The sequence below is a fragment of the Cheilinus undulatus genome, linkage group 24, assembly GCF_018320785.1.
Source record: "Cheilinus undulatus linkage group 24, ASM1832078v1, whole genome shotgun sequence".
Lineage (NCBI taxonomy): Eukaryota > Metazoa > Chordata > Actinopteri > Labriformes > Labridae > Cheilinus > Cheilinus undulatus.
Window position 1 is genome coordinate 7245606 of NC_054888.1, and position 22210 is coordinate 7267815.

Here is a 22210-nt window from a genome sequence, read left to right on the forward strand (position 1 = left end):
ATGTCATTTTGCAGTGAATATGCTATCAATAAAACTATTTTTTATGAAGTTTTCATTGATTTATGGATTATTATTGATGTATAGGGGCTTATTTATCTGTTTATGTCCTTTATTTTTCTATTTGCTCATCCTATTTTTAATTTTCTTAATTGTAACCTCTAATTTCCACATCATCCATGTCTGTAGTGTACTACGGCCAATGACACGTGCCCTCATCTGTTGGTCTGGACTCACTGATTCAACCAGCTGATGACTTATGTCAGGGGTGTCCAGACTTTTTCCACTGAGGGCCGCATACAAAAACTTATACAGATGGTGGGGCCACTTTCATATCCTCACTTTGAGAATAGTAAAGTTAGTAAAACCAATGTTATGATGGTTAAGATATGCTCAGTGAGTATGCTTAAATGGATAGTTAATGGCTTACAAGACAATTAGCCAATCATTTCAAGGATTTTAGGGAGACCAATCAGATGTCAGGGGGCCCTGGTTGGCCCTGGCTACTACTGGCTCTGCCTCTAAAACACCACTGGTGCTGCTATTAGCTTTTGTAATCCATTAGGGCTTTATAAATCAAACTATTGTTATTATTTTGGTTGACAATATGTTTTTCATTTACAGTGTTGTCTTCGTTTAGTCACAAAAAACCCCTCTTCTAGTCAAAATGTTTGTTTACAGAATTAGCATTGAAAGCAAAGAGCAAAATACAGCCAAGCACAAGCCTGTTTTCAAATGTGGGCCATATTTCATTTTATTTCAAGAATTTTCTGAGGGCCAATCAAAAATGGACTGCAGGCCATATTTGGCCCCTGGGCCACAGTTTGGACAGCCCTGACATAGCTTATAAGATTATTATAGTTAACAAAAAACTTATTAAAAACTAAAAAATATAAAAATCAAACAAAATAAAAACTAAGCTTTACAAAAATGTACACTAAAATTGCACTGGTGCTCACAAAACCAACAAAAATTAAATAAAATTAGGGAAAAAATCTCCTTAGTTTTATTCTCTGACACAAGCATGAACACCAAAGCCTGGGAGTGAAAACTGGCCTGATTTAATTGAGGAACGCTTTACACAATGAGAATTTTAGGGTTATAATTGAATAAAATATCCAATCTTTAAAAGTAAGTAGACTATTTGAATGTATATCTAAAATTTTTTTTGTAATATTAACATTTTCTGAACCCTTTGGGTCTTGCCTCTAAAAGCACCCCTTATTGCTGAAAAAACTAAACTAGTAAGAAATAAACTAAAATTAAGCATTTTTGCAAAATTAAATCTAATCTACACTAACAGATCAGCAGTAAAAACAAATTAAAACTAAATAGAAATTCAAATGAAAAGTGAAAATTTAATGAAAACACAAACTGATGAAAAATCCTAAACTGTTTTAACGTTGATTTCTTGGTTATGACTTAAGCAAGTCCATGCATTCTTTTACTTTGAAATTCGCTGTGTGTTCTTGTTCCTATTTAGGTTGATCTGCTCTGGGTAGATTAACACGTGCTGGCAGTGGATCTGTTTTGCGTATCATGAGCATAGGGGCACTTCTTGCACACGCTGGAGACAGATGGTAGTGGGTGCCGTGGAAACCCCAAAATTGACAGGAAAGGGGGAGATTTGCTCCAGAGTATGAAACTCGGATGTAACGGTACACAGACTGATTATGCAGTGCAGGACTCTGATACTTGTTTTCAGATGTCACCTGAGTGCAAGTGTTTGTAGTAAAACCTGTGTCTGGAAGGTCTAGTCACTGTTTAGTAAGTATTCCTGGCTATCATTACACTATGAAGACAAAAGAACACTCCAAGCAACTTAGAGATTATCAAAAAGTTTAAGTCAAGCAGGCCAGAAGGGGGTCCTCAACAGGCTGAGAAACTTCAAACCAAAGCAGTGGTTCAAAATGTGCAAAAATTGCAATGACAGTAGAAAACCCCCCTAAAGGGGCCCCAAGAGACAGCACACTGTATCTGAACAATACAGCTTTTATTGGCTTTTAATTCTGGCATTTATCCTTTGATTTTTTGTTAACTGTTCTTTAAATTAAGATGATGAAATTACAAAGTTTTAATGCTCTTATACAGTCGTTAGAAAAAGTATGTGAACCCTTTGAGATTTCTTGGATTTCTGCATAAATTGGTCATCAAATGTGTTCCGATCTTCATCTAAGTCACAACAATAGACAAACACAGTCTGCTTAAACTAATACCGTGCAAAAAATGATATTTTTTCATGTTTTATTGATCAAACAATTTAAACACTCACAGTGCAGGGTGGAAAAAGTATGTGAACCCCTAGGCTAATAACTGGTTGACCCACCTTTGGCAGCAATAACCTCAACCAAACGTTTCCTGTAGTTGCAGACCAGACCTGCACAACGGTCAGGAGGAATTTTGGACCATTCCTCTTTACAAAACTGTTTCAGTTCAGCAATATTCTTGGGATGTCTGGTGTGCATCGCTCTCTTGAGGTCATGCCACAGCATCTCAATTGAGTTGAGGTCAGGACTCTGACTGGGCCACTCCAGAAGGCGTATTTTCTTCTGTTGAAGCCATTCTGTTGTTGATTTACTTCTATGCTTTGGGTCGTTGTCCTGTTGCATCACCCATCCTCTGTTGAGCTTCAGTTGGCGGACAGATGGTCTTAAGTTTTCCTGCAAAATGTCTTTATAAAATTGGGAATTCATTTTTCCATCAATGACAGCAATCCGTCCAGGCCCTAAGGCAGCAAAGCAGCCCCAAATCATGATGGCCCCTCCACCATATTTCACAGTTGGGATGAGGTTTTGATGTTGGTGTGCTGTGCCTTTTTTCTCCACACATAGTGTTGTGTGTTCCTTCCAAACAAATCAATTTTGGTTTCATCTATGGACAGAATATTTTGCCAGTAGTGCTGTGGAACATCCAGGTGCTCTTTTGTAAACTTCAAACGTGCAGCAATGTTTTTTTTTTTGGACAGTAATGGCTTCCTCTGTGGTGTCCTCCCATGAACTCCATTCTTGTTTAATGTTTTACTTATTGTAGATTTGTCAACACAAATTTTGGCATGTCCCAGAGATTTCTGTAAGTCTTTAGCTGACACTCTAGGATTCTTCTTCACCTCATTGAGCATTCTGTGCTGTGCTCTTGCAGTCATCTTTACAGGACGACCACGCCTAGGGAGAGTAGCAACAGTGCTGAACCTTCTCCATTTGTTGACAGTGTCTTACCGTGGACACATGAACATCAAGACTTTCAGAGATACTTTTGTAACCCTTTTCAGCTTCAGGCAAGTCAACAATTCTTGATCGTAGGTCTTCTGAGAGCTCTTTTGTGCGAGGCATGGTTCACATTAGGCAATGCTTCTTGAGAAGAGCAAACTCAAAACTGGTGTGTGTTTTTTATTGGGCAGGGCAGCTTTAACCAACACTTCCAATCTCATTACATTGATTGGACTCCAGGTTGGCTGACTCCTGCCTCCAATTAGCTCTTGGAGAAGTCATTAGCCTAGGGGTTCACATACTTTTTCCACCCTGCACTGTGAATGTGCAGGGTGGTTTGATCAATGGTTTGATCAATAAAAACATGAAAACATATCATTTTTTGCACGGTATCAGTTTAAGCAGACTGTGTTTGTCTATTGTTGTGACTTAGATGAAGATTGGAACACATTTGATGACCAATTTATGCAGAAATCCAAGAAATCTCAAAGGGTTCACATACTTTTTCTAGCAGCTGTATATGAAAATGACACAAATGTGAACTTTGGAGGAAAGTGTTTTTATTGCGATATTTTTTATGGTTTTGATGTTCAAAAAAAGGTTGATAAATGCCATCCTGAGTGCCCCCCGTGATGTTTTAACTAGGACCCTAAAAAACTCAAGAATCTTTACTGTTGTTGTTTTTTTTAAGCACTTCATTAAGTAGATATTATTATCAACATCCTTTTGATAATGGATAAAAAATATGTGATTACTGGCTGGTTTTCCTTCTGTCTTCTGATAACAAGCTTCTAACATCCTGCATTTTTATCTGCATTTGATCCTGTTTTTTTTTCAAATGTGCAGCCATTATAAGCTGATAAGAAATGTGCGAACAGATTGACTGAAAATAAAAATATTCACGTCCAACTGTGGTTGAATTACAGCTGTGCATTAACACAGCTGCCTACTGTGAGTTTAAAACCAGTTGGTGATTAATGTCTCAATTAAATCACTGTAAATGAAAGGATTGTTTTCAGTAATTAATCATGAAAAATAATTGTGCAATAATAATTCAATATCGGGAACAGTCCAAAGACTCTACACCACAGTATTACTCAAGCTTTAGAAAAGAAAAGGAGACCTTAAGAGTCTGCACCACACAGAAACACCACAGAAACATCATGCAGCTTAAAAACCATCCCACTCACCCTCAGCTAGGCCTGCTGGGAACTCACCATCCACGTTGTAGACCTTAAGGCCGGCAAGGTGCTTTGCTGCGCGGGACTTGGAGGCAGAAAGCAGCGCAGGATTGTGGACTGGGAAGTCGCAGTAGTAATGCTCCAAGATGGCCAGAGCTGCACGTTGAATACTGGAGAGAAGAAGAAGAAGAGAGAATTAAGAGTAAGCTACGGCCAGGAGGAAAAAAAAAAAAACTTCAGGTAAAATCCTGGTAGATTTATGCCAGAGTGAGAGTCAGAGCTCTACAGAGGAGAGAAGAATGTAAGAAACACTAGCCAGAGGACGTTTTTTAACCTGTGATACTGAATATGAGGAAATCCCTGCAGTAATTCAACAACCCTTCTCCATGAATACAGAAGAACAATAAAGAGAGCAAAAGAGGGCAAAAACAGAGGGAAGTATCAGCCGGAAGACCTACACCGCTTTCTCTGAAAACTTTCTACAACTTAAAAATCCTTCTTGAGGACAGAAACTGTCATCTGCTGAAACAGAACGAGGTTTTAGAGCAGGCCGGAAGGGAGAGAGAGACATTTTCCAATCACTCTTAATGCACAAAATTGAAATTCCTTGTTTAAATAACCAACTTTTAGACTAAAGAGTAAAGATTCAGAAGAAATCACCACCCGAGAAACTGAAGAGTCTAACAGCAAAAGCAGCATTAGTGAGAGGAATGAAAGACTCATTTTACTCACAGAGGAAATTTTTTCTCTTGAAGTGTAAAAACACTCAGAAAAACAAAAGCACAGCAAAGCTGTTATTTTCAAAGAAGGATGGAGTAGGAGTTTCAAAAGAGCTTTGTAAATAAGATACTTGAAGTTACTCGTTGCCCTTTTAATGTGATTTTCTTTACTGATAGCAACTCCTCCTGTTCCCAGCCATTTTTAACCTGCTAACAATTTCCCACGCCAACACGGACGGAGGCAGGAAGTATAAAACATGGATGTAGTCTTAATAATGTCCCCAACTGGTTTCTAAGGAAGTGTTATGAAGCTATGAACAATGGCAGTCACCAATCTGGAAATGTGGAGTAGCAAACCTCAGGCTTATCTAGAGACAGGCAAGAGTCGGCTCATGATCTAGTTAGCATGATACATACAGGGTCTATAAAAAGTATTCACCCCCTTTTATTGATTTTGTGAGTCAATTTTACTCCATTCTTCTTTTCAAGCTGCTTAAGCTTGTTGTCTGGTCTTTGATTCGGCCACTCCAGAACGTTCACCTTGTCGTCTTTAAACCATTTCTATGTAGCTTCCTCTGTATGCTTCAGGTCATTGTCTTGCTGGGAAATAAATCTTCTCCCAAGCAGTATTTCTTTGGCAGGCTGAATAAGATTGTCCTACAGGATTTTCATATGTTTCGCTGCATTTACAAGCCTTCCAGGGCTGGCTGCTTAGAAGCATCCCCACAGCATGATGCTGCCACCACCGTGCTTAACAGTGGGGATGGTGTGTTTGTGGTGAAGTGTCTGCCAACAGAGTCTTGGTCTCATCAGACCAAAGGACTTCCTTCCACTTGACCATGGAGTCTCCCACATGCCTTTGGCCAAACTCTAGTCTTGTCCTTATGGTATAATGGTGGCCAGGAACACTGATTAACCAGTAGCTGCGTTTCCATTACCCTTAAAAATGCGCAAAATCTAAATAGCGCAATAAAAAAAAGGGGATGGAAACACCTGAATTTCCAAAAAACCTCTCAAATATTGCCAAAAAAGTTTTTACGCTCTCATGAGGAGGTTTTTCAGACGTTTGGATAAAGAAATATATCGCAAAAGTGCAACGGAAACCCTTTTCCTGCATTTACACATCTCAGGACGTGGCGTACAGTCACACGACTGGTTTGCTCCGAGACAACATGGCGTGGTACGTGTGGACAGAAGAGGAGGCTGAGACTGTTGGTAACATCATGCTTACACCCTCATACCTGGCTTTTACCGTATGGACTTTGCCTCTGAACTATCATCTGTTGCCTTCGTTTTTTGATCAAAATTGTCAAGGCAACCACTGTAGATGTAGTCATAACCATACAACAGGTTTTGAGCATCCAGCTTCCTTGCAAGGGAGTCTGGCTTAGATGAGATTTTATGAGAATTTTGAGGCACATGCCCAAAACTCCACTTAATGGACACACGTTCTAAATTTAAATAAATTTACTTAGTCGAAAAGTACAAATTTCACTTTTACTTTGCAAAAGCTGTAATGGAAAAGCAGGTTGTGAGACTACTAGTACCAACTGGATGGACCTCTGTTAAATACCTTATAACCTTGACTTAAGAGGGGTTTTTTGTATTTTTTTTCTTTGTTAAAAAAAGTCAAATTAAATTGACCATGATTGATTTTTAAAAACAATAAAAGGGTAATGGGGTTGAACACTTTGACAGGCTCCCTACAATGAAACTTAAAGATGAAGGTTTAATAGGAATGTTATAAAGGTTTTATTTTAGATACGGGTAAGTGTAAACAACTGCATTTAATGGACTCCTCTTGCATGAAGAAAACACTCAGAAAACAGTCAAAATTGACCATACTTTAACACAGCATCTGCAGGTACGTAAATGATGTTAATACTAGCAGTGCTAGCATTAACATCATAGCAATGCTAGCAGTGCTAGCATTAACCTGCCTTCAATCCTCATAGCAGGATACTGTCCACATGCCTGAGCTTTTTACACACTGCTTAAGTCAGGTGGTAATGTGCAAGAATAAGCTGACACAGCAAATGTACAATTCAAACTTCAAACCGTGCTGCTCCTATAGGATGCCATCAATGCTATTCATTCACTGTACTTGTTTACATCCACGTAATAGAACATGGCAGTGTTAGCAGTGGGCTTTAGCCGAAGCTATAGTAGCTTATACAATTTAGACCAAAAATTTCACCCTGACTGCAAACCTGAATGAATGAAAACCGACCTTAATATTTAGCCGGCTAGTCTGGCACATCTCTAGCATGTAACAGGATTTAGCTAGAGTGGTAAAACAGCTACAGCATGCCCACCTGGCAGTCTTGATGCTACCTGTATGATGGGCTGGATTGGTGTGGTTACAATCCAGATATTCATTTGCATAGCTTTTACTCAACCTCTAAACTTCTCTCTCTATTAGCTGTTAGCAAGAGTTAATCACTTCAATATGGTGGCATCATTTTTAGGTTTCAAACAACTCCTCATAAACCATCAGACTATGAATGTCGATATTCCAGTCTATGTTTATATCATGACTTAGTCTGACACATGCTGCTTATGCCTAATTATAGGTAACTCAGTGAAGCAGTAATATAATAAAAACAGAGTTATTTAGCGAAAAAATACCTGGTATAGTTTTAACCAACAGAAGAATGGACCAGAAGACCAAAATTGCTCCTGTAGAGTGTTGCATTCATGTTCAATTCTGCAGTAAAAACTGGAATTTTAACATGAGTTCTAATTATGGTTCCTTTGGTTTGGGAGCCAGCCTCTAGTGGACACTTGAGGAACTGCAGTTTTTTGCACTTACACATTGGATCAAATTTTCCTGGACTCCAGTGCAGCACCTCTAACTGGACTCAATAAAAGGAAAACAAACAACATGTAAAGAGAATTAGAAAAACACAAAAAAACGAAGGACCAAGTCAGCGACAGAAAGAGCTAGAAACAAATAAAAGAGTTGAGAAGCAATCAGAGGCTGATGTGTGCTCCACACAGCAGCAATCCACCACAGCCTGATATCTTCAAACTCTGGAAAAGAGGACAGGCTTGGACTTGTCCTCCATAACACAGCACTATTAATTCAATTGTACACGAGTGGGGGTGTTTTCACATGCTCTGCAACATAAATCATTGGTTCTTTCATATTATACTGCCTCTGTTTTCCTGGAAGTGGACTACATGAGGAGTTAACACACTCTTTCCTTATGAAGTTAATCTAGTATTTTAAAACCCAAATATAAATAGTATTTCATATCAGGTGAAATATTTCCCTTTAAGGCCAGTTTCAAAGCTGTAATGAAATCTAAATTGAGGCTAAGTTAAAATATGCATATTCAAGGTTAGTCTCAAAACTGTAATCCTTGGTAGAAAGCAACCACAAGAATCTCAAATACCCTTGGTTCCAGTATTTCCCTTTAGGACAAGTTTCAATGCCGTAATTTTTAGTATACAGCACCCAAAGGAATCTGTTACATGCTACCATGCAGTTATGATGCAACAACAGCCAAGCCCCTCTGACCTGCCTTCAGCTGACAGAGGACAGCAGATGCTAACAGCTGTTAAATGACCCACAACACAACCTTACTGCTTAACACTGGACCTTTTTCAATATGTATGTGTGGGTTTGTGTAAGCCCTCACTCTCTGAGCCACGTGAAGAGCTAACTCAATATACATGAACAACACACGTTAGCAGCAGCATGCGCTGCCTATTATCCCAGAGGACAATCACTGTGTGATCTCTGACCCTCTTATGAAAGCAGATATTTTCAGATCTCTTGTGATTTGTATCGCTCTCTCAGAACAATCCATACATTAAACGACAGGTCTGCTTGAAATGTCACATAGAGATGGAAATCTCTCAGGCATCCAGGCAGAGTTTAAATGTCATTTATTCTTATCAGATTGCTAACTGGTGCTGGTCACATGTAAACAAGATGATGCTGACATCAAAGCAGGCTAACAGAGTTGCAAGACAGATGTTTAGACTAGCTTTCAGATGAATTATACACAACTTGTGTAAAAAAGGGCTGTTTAAATGAGAAATTTGTATGAAAAAATGATAGCGTGCATAGGGAAATAACAAAAGTACGCTACACCTCAAGAAGAAAGGGCTTAATCCATATTCCTAACAGACTTTGAAATAGGTGTTTGCTGCATTTATTTAAACTCTATCTTTACAAGCCTTACAGGGCTGTCTGCTGAGAAGCATCCCCACAGCATGATGCTGCCACCACTATGCTTCACAGTGGGGATGGTGAGTTTGTGATAATGTGCCATGTTAGAAGTCTTGTCTGATGGCCAAAAAGCTCCATTTTGGTCTCATCAGATGAAAGGACTTTCTTTCACTTTACCACAGAGTCTCCCACATGCCTTCTGGTGAACTCTAGTCCATATTAAATATGTGGCTGTAGTGGCTTCCTTTTTGCCACTCTCCCTTAACGCTTTGACTGGTGAAGAACCCGGGCAACAGTTGTATGCAGACTCTCTTGCATCACAGCTGTTCAAGCTTGTAACTCCTTCAGAGTCGTCATTAGGTGTCTTGGTGGCCTCTCTCACTAGTCTCCTTGCACAGTCGCTCAGTTTGTGAGGATGGTCTGATCTAGGCAGATTTATACATGTGACATATTACTTCCATTTCTTGATGATGGATTTAACTGAACTCTTGGGGATGTTCAGAGCCTTGGAATTTTTTTGTATTCATCCCTTGAGTTAAACTTTTCAATATACTTTTTCTCCAAGTTGCTTGGAATGTTCTTTTGTCTTCATGGTGTAATGGTAGCCATGAATACTGATCAGTAACTTTAAAGTGGTTGTATATTTATGTAGCTTTGATACCAACACATCTGAAGCCTAACAAGACATATAAAAAAAATCAGATTTCAGTGCTACATTTCAGTACCATACCCCTCTAACACGACCTTATGGAATTGACATTATTTATGTGATTTTGTCTCCTTTTATTAGAGCAGAGCATGAATGTCTTTTGACTAATTTTCACTCATTTAGGCCTTTAATTCCTCCCCCACCATAATGATTTGACTCATACAAAAGAGTTGTTCTCATTATGCAAAAATACTACCATATTTATGGTGTCAATCATTTTGATTCTGTTAGAGAAAGCTCCCTCTTTTTGATATCCTGGGTTATTATTGGTTTATAGCCTATTTATACTGAAGGGATGAAGAGAAGGCTCGTGGAATTGAGATGGCCTTTAATTAGAGAGATCCTGAGTTTGTCTCAACCCAAAAGATGCTTTCTGACAATCAAAATGAGCAGGAACTTGAAGCAGATTCTCAGATAAGTCGGTGTTAGTATTTATTTAGTATTTATTTGAAAGTGAACAGCAGCGTCACAGCACTTCTTATCACAATTATTAAGGTTTTTTTTTTTGTTTTTTTTTAACCCTTATCTTTCTTTTTCCAAATAAAAACCAGTGATCCAGGCACCATTTAGGCATTAGTGCCATTTATAAAGTATTGATTTGACATCAGTTTTGGAAAACACCAAAACAATACCCAACCCTGTAAATTAAGGAAAATGTTGAAGAATAAGGCGGCGATCAATTCTAACGCAAAGATCCTTCTCAAATGTCAATGTCCAATAGGAAGATGTACTAAGAGTAGGCGGTTGATTATACAGAAAAGCTGAAGGCGGCGTTTGTCGCCACCAAAGGGGGATGACAGCAGCTTGTTTGGTTAACCTAAAAAGACCAGGACAAACCTCTCCTGCTTCGAGCATTCAGAGCCACCACAGAAAGGACCATTGTTTAGTGATCAATTGCTTAAGGCTGAGTCAGAGTTTCTGCTGCTTCCTGCCTTCGATCAATAATTAAACTAAGCAAAACATGACAGAAAACCATTCGAGCTCGACTGCAGACAACATTATAAACCTACTGCCTCTGAGACCAGAGGGCTGCCTTCTCTTCTGTTGCTGCTTATGACTGACCAGAGAGGGAATGTAAACTGGGAAGTCTCCAGTTGTGAATGTGTTTAACCCCCACCCTCCTCTACAGCAACCCTGTGAGGAATGCATTCATATTCAGCTCGTCTGGTTTGACAAGCGGACAAAAAAAGGCTACCTCTGGCCCTCAGATTGGCATCAAAGGCCAGGCAGACAGACAGCTTTCAGGGCCCTGGGGCCCGGGCTGCGTCTCCATTATGATAAGAAAAAAAAGATGGAGGAATAGGAATGTGAGCAGCAGCGGCGCAAAGATCGCAGTGTGATTTTCGGTCATGTTTGTGGCTACGTGTGCATTATTCTGTCATTAGCATGCGCACACACACAGCAAGTCGGCGTTTGTGTGTCAGGCTGACCAGATGCCATGCTCCGGTCTGCAGGGAGCACTAATTAGCTGTGTGTTTACAGTCACAGACGGACAACAGAGCGAGGCCAGGCCTGCTGCCGGCCAAGCAGGGATGAATGGCAACGCTTACAAAGGACGACGCCCCCAAGGCAGGAGGCTGACACACTGACTGGACCAATACACACAAACACGGATACATACTGGTCAGACTGGTTTCCTCCCAATTCAGAATCAATAGAGCTTCCAAAACCTACCTGTCAGTGTTTTACTCATTTTAAGTTTAAATGGCCTACATTTTATATGACCTCCAAGTATGACAAAAATTCCCAAAAAGTTTGGGTGCTTTGTTAAATGCATAAAAAAGCACATTCAAAATGGACTGAGACCAAATGGAAAACTGTTCTGTGGTCAGATGATGGGGCAGAGTCAGTGCTGAAAAGTATATAGAGGTTTAAAAGGAACACATGCTCCCATCCAGACCTTTCTTTCAGGGGAAGCCTTGCATATTTCAGCAAGGCAATGCTAAACTACATACTGCATCCATCACAACAGCATGGCTTGACAGTAGGAGAGTCCAGGTGCTGAACTGGCCAGTCTGTAGTCCAGACTCTTCACAAAATGCGGCAAAGAAGACCCAGGACTGTTGAGCAGCTAGAATACTACATCAGACAAGAATGGGGCAACATTCCTCTCCCAAAACTCCAACATCTAGTCTCTTCACTTCCTAGACGTTTACAGTGATCTTAAAAGAAGAGACACTTCATAATCGTAAACATGGCCCTGTCCCTACTTTTTTGAGACGGCTGCTGCCATCAAATTCAAAATGAGCTAATATCTTGCATGAAATTGTAAAATGTTTCAATTTCAACATTTTATATGTTGCTTGTATTCTATTTTGAATAAAAGGTGGATTTATGAGATTTTCAAATCATTGCATTCTGTTTTTATTTACGTTTTCCACAGCGCCCCAACTTTTTTGGAATTTGGGCTGTATATTCCTTCCAATATATTTATCAGTATCAGTCTATAAAATCCTGAATTATTCAAGCTTCGTCAGCTGGGTTTCTATAGCTTCAACTGTAAATCAGGCTTGTATCGTTCATTATATAGCCTAATTTCAGTAAATTAAAACTATTTTAAGGATCTGACTATTTATAGAAAATGAGTATTTAGTATAAAAGGCTCTGCTCTTTAGAGGAGTTCTTTAAGTATTTAAGCAATGACAGTCTCTGCTGGGAGAGCTAATCCTGCCTATTTAACACAAAGAGGATCATTATTTGAAAAATCAATAAAGTTAAAGCTACAGCTCATATAAGGTGGGATTAATAGAGGGGACAGCAGCACTTAACTGTAATGGCATTAATGAATTAGCAGAGAGAGAGAGAGCTGTCAGGGTTCAATTAACATGACTGGATGGTCTTAATCAGCGTTCAGCTCTGCTGTATTTTGACTTAAAATTTGCTTACGTTTTTGCCTTCTTAGTTTTTTAAACCGCTAAAGAATTATGCCAAGCTAAACTAGAGTGATATAGGATGATGGTGCTTACCACAAACAAATGGAGAAATCAGCCTGTTGGAAAAAGTAGCCAGCTAGGAGGGTCCAAGTTGAAGCACATGAAGCCACACATGGTCATTTTTAAAAAGGAGTGGTTTAAAGTAAAATAATAATAATTGGGGTTCTTTTATTAGACCGTGAATGCCAGTATCTTACTGGATCGTCTCAAAGCTACTGGGTTTTTAGAGAATGCTGTTGGATGGCTTGCTAACTACCTTAATGGCAGAACCCAGGCTGATCAATTAGAGGGTGTTACATAAGAGGTACTTCAATAGAAAGTACCACAAGGTTCAGTACTTGGCCCTCTGTTGTTTACAGTCTACAGCAATTGCCTAGGACTGAATATATCTAATTATTTTAATTTCTATGCAGGCGATATGGTTATTAACCCCTGCGCAACTACACCCACACAAGGTTTTGCATATTTTCGGCATTTATTTGATATGGTACAAGATCAGCTTTGTCAGCTGCAACTTGTGGACAAAACTGAACTTGTGTTTTTACTTCTTCAAGAACAGTTAAAAAGGCACTGTCTGAGATAACTGATACTAAAGATGGTCTTGAAATTTGGTTGGTATCCTCTTTTAAGTACTCAGGGTTTTTACTCGATGAAAAGTTAAGCACATTCAGCTTTTGCCAAGAAGCTGAAGGTTTACTGGGTTTTCCAACAGAAACGAGTCCTGGTTTTCTTTCAATGTCAAAAACAGACTAGTTGAGTCTACCCTTTAACCTATTCTTGACTATAGTGACGTATTGTACATGGCCTATGCTCAGAGTCTTCATATATTGGACAGTATGCATCATGGAGCTTTGTGGATTTCTTTCTCACCATTGTACTTGCAAGTTGCAACTTGGTAGTAAATCTATTCTATTGAGTCAAAACTGATCGAAGGTAGCTGGCTGTAATTAAGGGATTAGTTGGCTGATTAGCTGACAGGTAGCGCTTATAGAAAGCCCTGAGCTGATATCACGCCATTGCTGACAGCCACAAGAAAAAGCAGTACAGAAATGCATCGGTAGAAACAGTTTTTTTTACAGAGGTGTGATGACAAGCTTGCTCGTGCACTATTAAATGTGCTGAGCTCTGTTTGATTTCACATTAATTTGAAAAAGTTGGGACGTTATGTGAAACAGGAATGCTCCTAGGTTCACATGCAATTAACGCACATTATCACTCAGTTTAGCAGACTAGTCTAAAGTCAGGCATTCTGTAAACCAACATCACACTGGAACAGTGCAAAGAATGTGGCTAATGTTAGCAGTGCTAGCACCACCGGTTAACAGCTACATTCTAACACTTATAGCTTCATTATATGTGAGTATAACCTGACAGCCGCTGGACAACTTTATCCCTGTTCTCTAGCTCAAAATAGCGCTACACCATGACATTCCTATAAGATGCTATCGGTACTATCAGTTCATTATTGTTTACATCTGGTTAACTGCTTACTATTGGCAGGCAGCTGCTTTACAGTTTAGAGTGTGTTTGACTATGACTGCAGGCCTGAGCTAGTAAAAAACTTTAAGCGTTAGTCTAACAGACTCCCTTTTTAGCCGACTACCAAGGGATCCAAATTTAGCACAAAGCTGGCTAATTCCTTGCATCAGAAATGTAGAATTTAAATAATTTCACTTATTTATGATATTCTGACCACTATGGTGTTCAAGATAAGCTCACTTTGTTGTGTTGCTCCCATTCTTCATCGACCTAAACTCTTCAACAGCATCATCTTTATGCTAGCAGTACTAGCTAAGGCAACGTTTAGCCCTCGAGCATAATCACCATCAACTCAATAAAGTAACTCACCTGTTGGTAAATGTTAAAGCCAGACACTGATTTAAAAGGCTGATTTTAAAAATACAGTCTGGTTTTATCAAAACTGATTTAAAGACAAAGTTTTGAATGATCTCTCGAGTACTGAACATGAGGCAAATGTTAGCTTTATCCCCATTTTTGAAACATTTGTCCTTAAAAATATTTGTGTTAAGCAGATATGATCTAAAGCAGGGGTGTCAAACTCAATCACAGCAGGGGTCCGATTCTTAACTTGGGTGTAACCTGAGGGCCTAACAAGGTCGATATTTAACCATAAAATGTCAGCCTTCACAAGAAATGAAATAAGGGGGTTAGAAACTTGGCACTGATGATAAAATAATTTTGTGAAAGGTGAACATGATAAGTTAAAAATTGAAAATCTAAGATAAAAAGTAAAACTTAGAAGTTTAAAAGGTGAAAACATGACATTGAAAGTCAAAATAATGTTTTAAAAAGGCAAAATATGAGATAGAATATTGAAACCATGAATTTTAAAAGTCAAAAGCTGAAATAAAATTCAAAATCATAATTTTTAACAGTCAAAATATGAGGTAAACATTGAAATCATGAGTTTCAAATGTCAAAATATGAAATAAAATTAAAAATCCTGCGTTTTGAAGGTAAAAACATGAGATAAAATTTAAAGTTTAAAGTTGAAAAAGGTCAAAACATGAGATAAAAGTCAAAATCATGATTTTAAAAGGTCAAAATAGGATTTAAATCTAAAAGTTAAAAATATAAGATAAAATTCAAAGTTATGACATGTAAAGGATAAAATATGAAAAAAAGTCAAAACCATAACTTTAGTGATAACTGAGATGCAAAATTGAAAATATAGAGAAAACAATCATTTCTTCCCCATGTTCCTGATTTTTTATCAAATTATTTTTACTTTTTCTAATTTTTACGACTCAACAAGGATGTTATAAATCATCAAGGATAAGTTTACATTTTTATACTGGAGGAAATCTGCAGACCTCATACTGGTGGGCCAGTTATAATAAAAATATCATATGATCTCGTGGGCCAGGTATAACTGCACCACGGGCCAGATTTGGCCCCTGGGCCTTGAGTTTGACACCCATGATCTAAAGCATCAAATGTCTCATTTCCTTCATTGCTACTTAGCATCCCATACAGATCATACAATTATTTTCTTCAATCACTCTTTGTGGTCAACGTTGAACTGTATGCAGATGACCTCATGGTTTTCTCATCAAAAATGTGTTAAAACTTTGTTTAATCTCGTTTAGACTTTCTGAACTATGAAAATTAAGCCCAGGGAGTTTCCCAACTTGGGTTCAACTGCAGTCATCCTATCACACTCTTAAAAAACATGCTGCAGGACAAATACTTTAACACTTGTCTCTTTCTGGTTTGTATTATTAAACTGTATGCAGACGACACAATGGTTTTCTACACTAAAGTTGGTCTTAAAAATTTGGTTTTTACCTGTTCTGACTTTCTAAATAAGTGATTTATTTTCTAGTTTTACACCTTGGGTTAAGCTGAAGTGAACTCTACAGTGCTGCAGCAAGAATGAATTATGAACCTGTCCACCTGTGAAGCTACAGAAAGACAGAAACGTTAAAATTTAAGAAGATAAAGGATTATGTTTCATCCATCCTGTCGTAAAAAGAAGTCCTAGCCTATAAATCTTTCAGGTTTTATTATTTGCCTGTAAGCTAGAGTGTATGGGAGGCTGGGGGCTGTGTATTGATACCAATGAGCTGCTATGTTTGGCTAAAAATGGGATCTTCCTGTTTTTCCTCAGAGACAGCGAGGTCATAAAAACCTGGTTGGTCTAGTCAGTGCTTTTTCTGAGGCACACACGCCTTCCCTCTCTTTTTATTCCCACATACATTTTAGGATTCTTCAACACAACCCTCCCATTAACTATTAATCCCTCCTTCTCTATTCTCTCTTTCACCCCCTCCTGTAGCACTCGGTCTCCTGGGTCTTCCCTCTGTACTCCGCCCTCCGTCTGCAGCTCTTTTTCTGCAGAGTTTCCTCTCTGAAGTCTTCCCCGCCCTCTTTTTTCCTCCTGGCATGGTTTCCTCTCCCTATCAGCCACTTTGTCGGCCCGTCTTCATGTTTCTTTATTTTCTTCCATCTCTGATTTCACATTCAGTCTCCCTTTTTCTGACTTGATTGCTGCTGATTTCCTTCCTCCATATGAATGTCCTCCTCTCTTCCCAGCGACTTCCCGCTTCCTTTACCATCACTATCACTCAAGGTGTCCCAGTTTCTATCCCGCCTTTGCCTTCATCTCACCCACTAGTCCTTTCATCCCTGAGTGCTCTCCTTCTCTATCCCCTGGTCGCTAACATTAACATATCTCTCTTCACCTCTTGTCTCGTCCTCTTAATCCAAATGTCTTCAATTTCTCCCTGCACAGAGGTCATCTGGGTGTATTATCTTGATACTTACAGACTCTTTTAATGTCTCAGCAGTCATTAAAAACAGCAAGATTTGCATCTAAATATGCACCTGTATGCCTTTATAGCCTTAATAGCTAAAGGGACCAACAATAGGAAAGAACTTCCCATCCCTTCCTAGTAAAATAGCAAGAATCTACACAATCAGCCTTCTTTCCATTCCACTGTCAGCTTCAGTTAGAAGCCTTGAATCTCAAAAGTGGCGTACATATTCTCAGATAATGTCAGGATGATCTTTGGTTTAAAAAAGCTTGGCTGAGTCCTGATTTGTTGGTGGTTCTTCAAGTTTTTCTGTAGTGTGAGATCTGCTTAGAGTGATTTTCTCAGTTCCCAGTGTTATATACCTTAGATATATTCACCAATGCACAAGTTGCACTGAATACCTAGCTCAATATACTCCCAAAAATGGCACTATTTTCTCCTCTTTTAACAACAGTTGCCAACAAATTCAGTTCTCAACATTTTCAGGCCCTTTCCTTTTCTGAGAACAGTTAGTTAAACCTACACCTACCCTAATCATACATGTGAGAACTGAAACAAATCAGAGGTTTCATATAAGAGTTACGGTGACTTCCTGTGAAACAGCATGTTAACAAACTGCACGCCATAAAGAAATGACCCAGTCGTGTGACTTCCTGCCAGTAGGGATGCTACATCAAAATTATGAAACTAACCTTTGATTATGTATGACATATGGAAATTCTCAGCATCATCAGGGAGATTTCCTTCAATGAAACGTCTGTGTTGTGGCCAATAATTGAGGCCGTTCTTTCAAAATCAGAGCTCAATAGGTTAAGCACAAAGAGAAGAATGAAGATATGACACATTTGTGTCACTTCCTGTTGCCAGTAGAGGGCGCTATGATGAGATGTTTGCATGTGAGTGCGTTAAGTGTGATCCCCTAGTCTTGTGAGAAAGAGCAGAAGATCACAGAATATTGTTTAGTAAAGTTAAAATAGTTTGAAGACATTTGGCACCATCAAACTAGTGTCTTATTTTGAAATTGAGATGAAGCTGGTGGACTTCCTGTTGGGATCTGGCTCCAAGAGGCTTTTTGTAGGTCTTATGATGACCCATGTGCAGACCAGCAATCCTGAGCCCAGGCTGAATTCATCTAAGCAGATGAACAGTTTCAGGAAATTAAGTCAAAAGCAATCGAATGCCGCACTGGCTAGGAAAGAAACAGAAGTGTGCGTCTCACCTAAGCTGTCCCAGGTTGTAGTGCTTGGTCTCGCCATCTGTGGAGCGCGTCACGCACACGGAGAAACACGGCTGGAGCTGCCGGAGCTCCAAAAGGACGATGGCAAGATAGTGGATGAAGAGTAAGGCGTCCACCAGGGACACAGCATACTGCACGATGCCTTGGTAGTTCTCATCCTGTAAACCAAAGATAAAGGAGCCATCTGTACCTCTCAAATACACATGAAGTGAATCTCCACAGAGTACAGAACATAAACACAACAAGCAGAAGTGGTAGACATATGGAAGTAAAGAAAAAGCACACAGAATTATCCCGCAGGGTAAAAAATGAGATCATTCACATGTGAGATGTAGAGCATATGAATATTTAAATTCATTTTTAAGGGTGGCAATCATGTAAATCCCCTTTTTCTCCATTTTGTACTGTTATTATGAATAAGAAACCAACAGGGATTTTAAATTATGTCTCTCAGAGTAAATAAGCAGCAGAAGGGAAACCAAATATCAGTGTTTAGAATGTTTTTTCAGCTCTAAACACATTAAAAATGGATGTCCGTAAAATATGGGAACACCACGGCTTTTAAATTTGGCTCCCCATATGTGCTCTGTTTTTGTTGGACTGTGCCTTTAAGCAATTACAGCTATCAAATTTCAACCCTGCATTCCCTCCTCTTAGCTCACCTGTGAGTCCAGTATTCTGACCCCATAGAACAGCCAATAGGAGAGAACAAAGAGCACCACTAGTACGGCGAGCAGCGCCCGGAAAACAAAGACCCGGGGGAGGCCGGCCCGCGGCGGCCTGAAGAACAACGCCCACACGGCCAGCAGCAGTATGAGCAGTTTGAAGGCCACGGAGATGAAGAGGCCCTCGCAGGCCGTGCCGCAGCTCTGCAGCTTCTCCGGCCAGAGGAGGTGGGGGAGCACGAGGAAGGCCAGCGGCGTCAGGAACACCAGCAGGCCCAGGATGACGGCCAGGGTCAGGGTGAAGTAACGGCGGCAGTCCAGGCCCACGCTGTCCTCCAGGTCCTTGGTGATGCGGACGATGTCCTCCTGAGAGAGGCTGTGCTCCGACGTGCCCGTGACGGCCGTGGTGGTCTCGCCCCAGTTGTCATCCTGGAAAAAATGAGAGGAAGGAAGCAAAACTGGGTTCAAAATGACAGGAACATCAAAATTCTTTTATTTTCTCATGCGTCCATCCTACGGCATTGCTTCCTGGTCAACTCAAAGATGTAGGGTTTTATTTGTTTTGAAGTGGCCTGTGACTGTACCAACCACCCACCGTCCCAGCCTAAGGTTTGCCAAAGGCGAGTAAGGGACCCCCGTCTGCTCTATTTCTTTTCTTACTCATATGATAGAGAATGTACAACGGCTTATTAGGTTCACCCTAACAGATGAAAAAAATTAAGTGTCTGTGCAATTTTGAGCAAAAAAGTTTTTTTTTTTTTTTTTTTTTGGCAAAAAAAAATCAACTTTTTTTTAAGATCATAAAGTCGGAAATTTATAAGAAAACAGACTCATAATTTTAGAGTTTAAAAAGTCTTGAATTTTGACATTTGAAAGTCAATAAACTACATAAAATCATATATTTACAGCATTTTAAAGAACAAAATTAACATGAAACCAAACTGAAAACAGCAGTTGGATTTTTGACTTTTCGACATAATCTCCCAAAATGTTTGATTCATGTATTTTTACGACTTTTAAAGTAAAAAAAAAAAAAAATCATAAATCCATGACTTTTTAAACTTGAGAATTTCAAGGTTTTTCTTGAAAATTAACTGATCCTCTTTAATATATATTCTTTAAATGGCTCTTTTCTGATGGATAGTTTATTCTGAGGCCTATTATGTGTGGATTTTGTCAACAAAAACAGTTAAAACTGATGTGTACTTTTTCCATGTGGGTCTTGGGGTGGACTTAGCTTCTCTTTCCACTGGTCCAGACCACCAGGACGATCCACTGAGGATGCTTTTACTGATTAGGCTGATAAAGGAATAATGCTGTTTTTGTCCTCATTTCTTTTCCCCAATGACATTTTTGTTTGGTTGGCTTCAGGCTTCATTTTCATGCTGTCAATTCTATTGATGATTATATGATTCAAATGTGAATTGCCCATTTCTAAGTCTCCATAAACTCACATCAATCATTTGGGATAACTTCCTGTAATTTTCTACATTGCAATCACAGAGAGAAAAATTAATGCAATGTCACTTTTTCTACCATATGCTGTCAGTTCACATCATATTGTATTGTGTATTACTTATTTATTGTTTTGTTTCACACTGTATCATGCTGTTTTGTATCCAGTTTTGCCCAGACTCAAGTCAGGAACTGATGCAACAAGATATTTACATTTCACATTTTGATAATGGAAAGGATCGGACATGTTCTTGCTGTAACTCTTGGATTTTAGAGCCAAATCCAACTGCCCCACTCTCATCCAATAACTGATTTAATGCCTTATGTGTTTGGGCATTACAACAAAAGATGCCGCAGATTAATCAGAAATAAAAGCCTGGACATCAAAGACGAATTCATTTGACTAAAATGGTTTGGACGTAGAAGAAACAATGGAAAAGATGCAGGCAACGTTTCTAATTAAGGGAATTGAGGTGCACCCTGTGGCTCCAACAGGTCTTCCAATGCTCAGAAGAACGCCATTTCAGCTCAATATAGAAACACTGCTGAAGGGGGAAATGAAAGAGATGAGATCAGAGCATTGAAACTATGATGAGAGAAAGCTTTTATCTGAGCTCCTGGAAAACTGTGTGGTATATCACTGCCTGCATTCAAGTGGATTCTCTCTATAAAACACACCTTTTTTTTGCTTTTGGCTGAAAACATCAGCTCCAAAAAGTCGAAGGGAGGTTATTTCCAAGCACGTGGGAAAGAAAGGAATAGAAGATAGGAAGTGGAAAAAGTAAACAGAGCGAGCTGCCAACCGGGCTGCACGCTGACGTCTGGGTCTGCGTGCATCCGCAGATAATGAAGGTCAGCGGTGTCGGCGTTAGAACAAGAAAGATAAGGACTCTTTACACCGCAATCATAACAAGCTGCTAACGCGAGTGTCTGAGAGCTGTCCCTGCCAGCAGAATAAAGGTCAGATAATAAAGTGCCTTCAGCTACGAGAGGACTTAAAAGAAGCTCAAGCAAAGACACTCTTAGCAGAATACCAAGCTGTGGTGTTGAATCCTATTTTAAGGGCTGTTCCAGTGATGTTAGCTTCGTACTCGCAGAGAGGAGATCAAGGAGGAGATGCATTATGATTACTTTAGAGGGAGGGGGTGGGGAGGTGGAGAGAGAGGATGGCGTGTTGGGATGGAGATTTTCCCACGTGCCTCAGGGGTTGAAACAAAGAGAGCGAGATGAGGCAGAACAATAGGAGGATGGGGCAGTACTGCTCAGGTAAGCTTTAAAACAAGACAGAAGCTAATAAATCAACACCAATACCAACTTAAATCATATTATAATCACACAAAACATGAATACTGTTTAAATAAAAGCACTGGGCTGGAATAAAGAGAGCAGCATTTTTAATTTCACATTTTACATACTAGAGCACAACTACATTTTTCCTATTTACAACAAATCACATCAAAAGATAAAAACTATTAAACTCCATTCTGGTGTTTAATTTACTAATTACAAGATAGTTAAGAATGAACGGAGTCCTATTTGTGCAATCTTTGCCACTACAGTGTTTGATTCTTACATGAGTGAGTGACAGGCAAGATACATCCCGGCCAGTCAATCACAAGACAGACATATAGAGACAAGCAAGCAGTCCAAC

The 22210-nt window shown here is 39.4% G+C and overlaps 1 protein-coding gene across 7 annotated transcripts in view; it reads right to left on the minus strand.

Moving 5' to 3' along the window:
• LOC121506220 (vang-like protein 1) overlaps nt 1-22210 on the minus strand; it is a 91226-nt gene that overhangs the window by 5718 nt on the left and 63298 nt on the right. For 6 of the 7 annotated variants that reach the window (XM_041781915.1, XM_041781920.1, XM_041781918.1 and 3 more), the window contains exons 4-6: nt 19102-19533; nt 18422-18597; nt 4394-4554 (exon numbers count right to left, since the gene is read on the minus strand). In XM_041781915.1, coding sequence (XP_041637849.1) covers nt 4394-4554; nt 18422-18597; nt 19102-19533 — 769 coding nt within the window. The remainder of the gene's footprint in view (nt 1-4393; nt 4555-18421; nt 18598-19101; nt 19534-22210) is intronic. The other variant, XM_041781922.1, reaches the window with a different exon arrangement.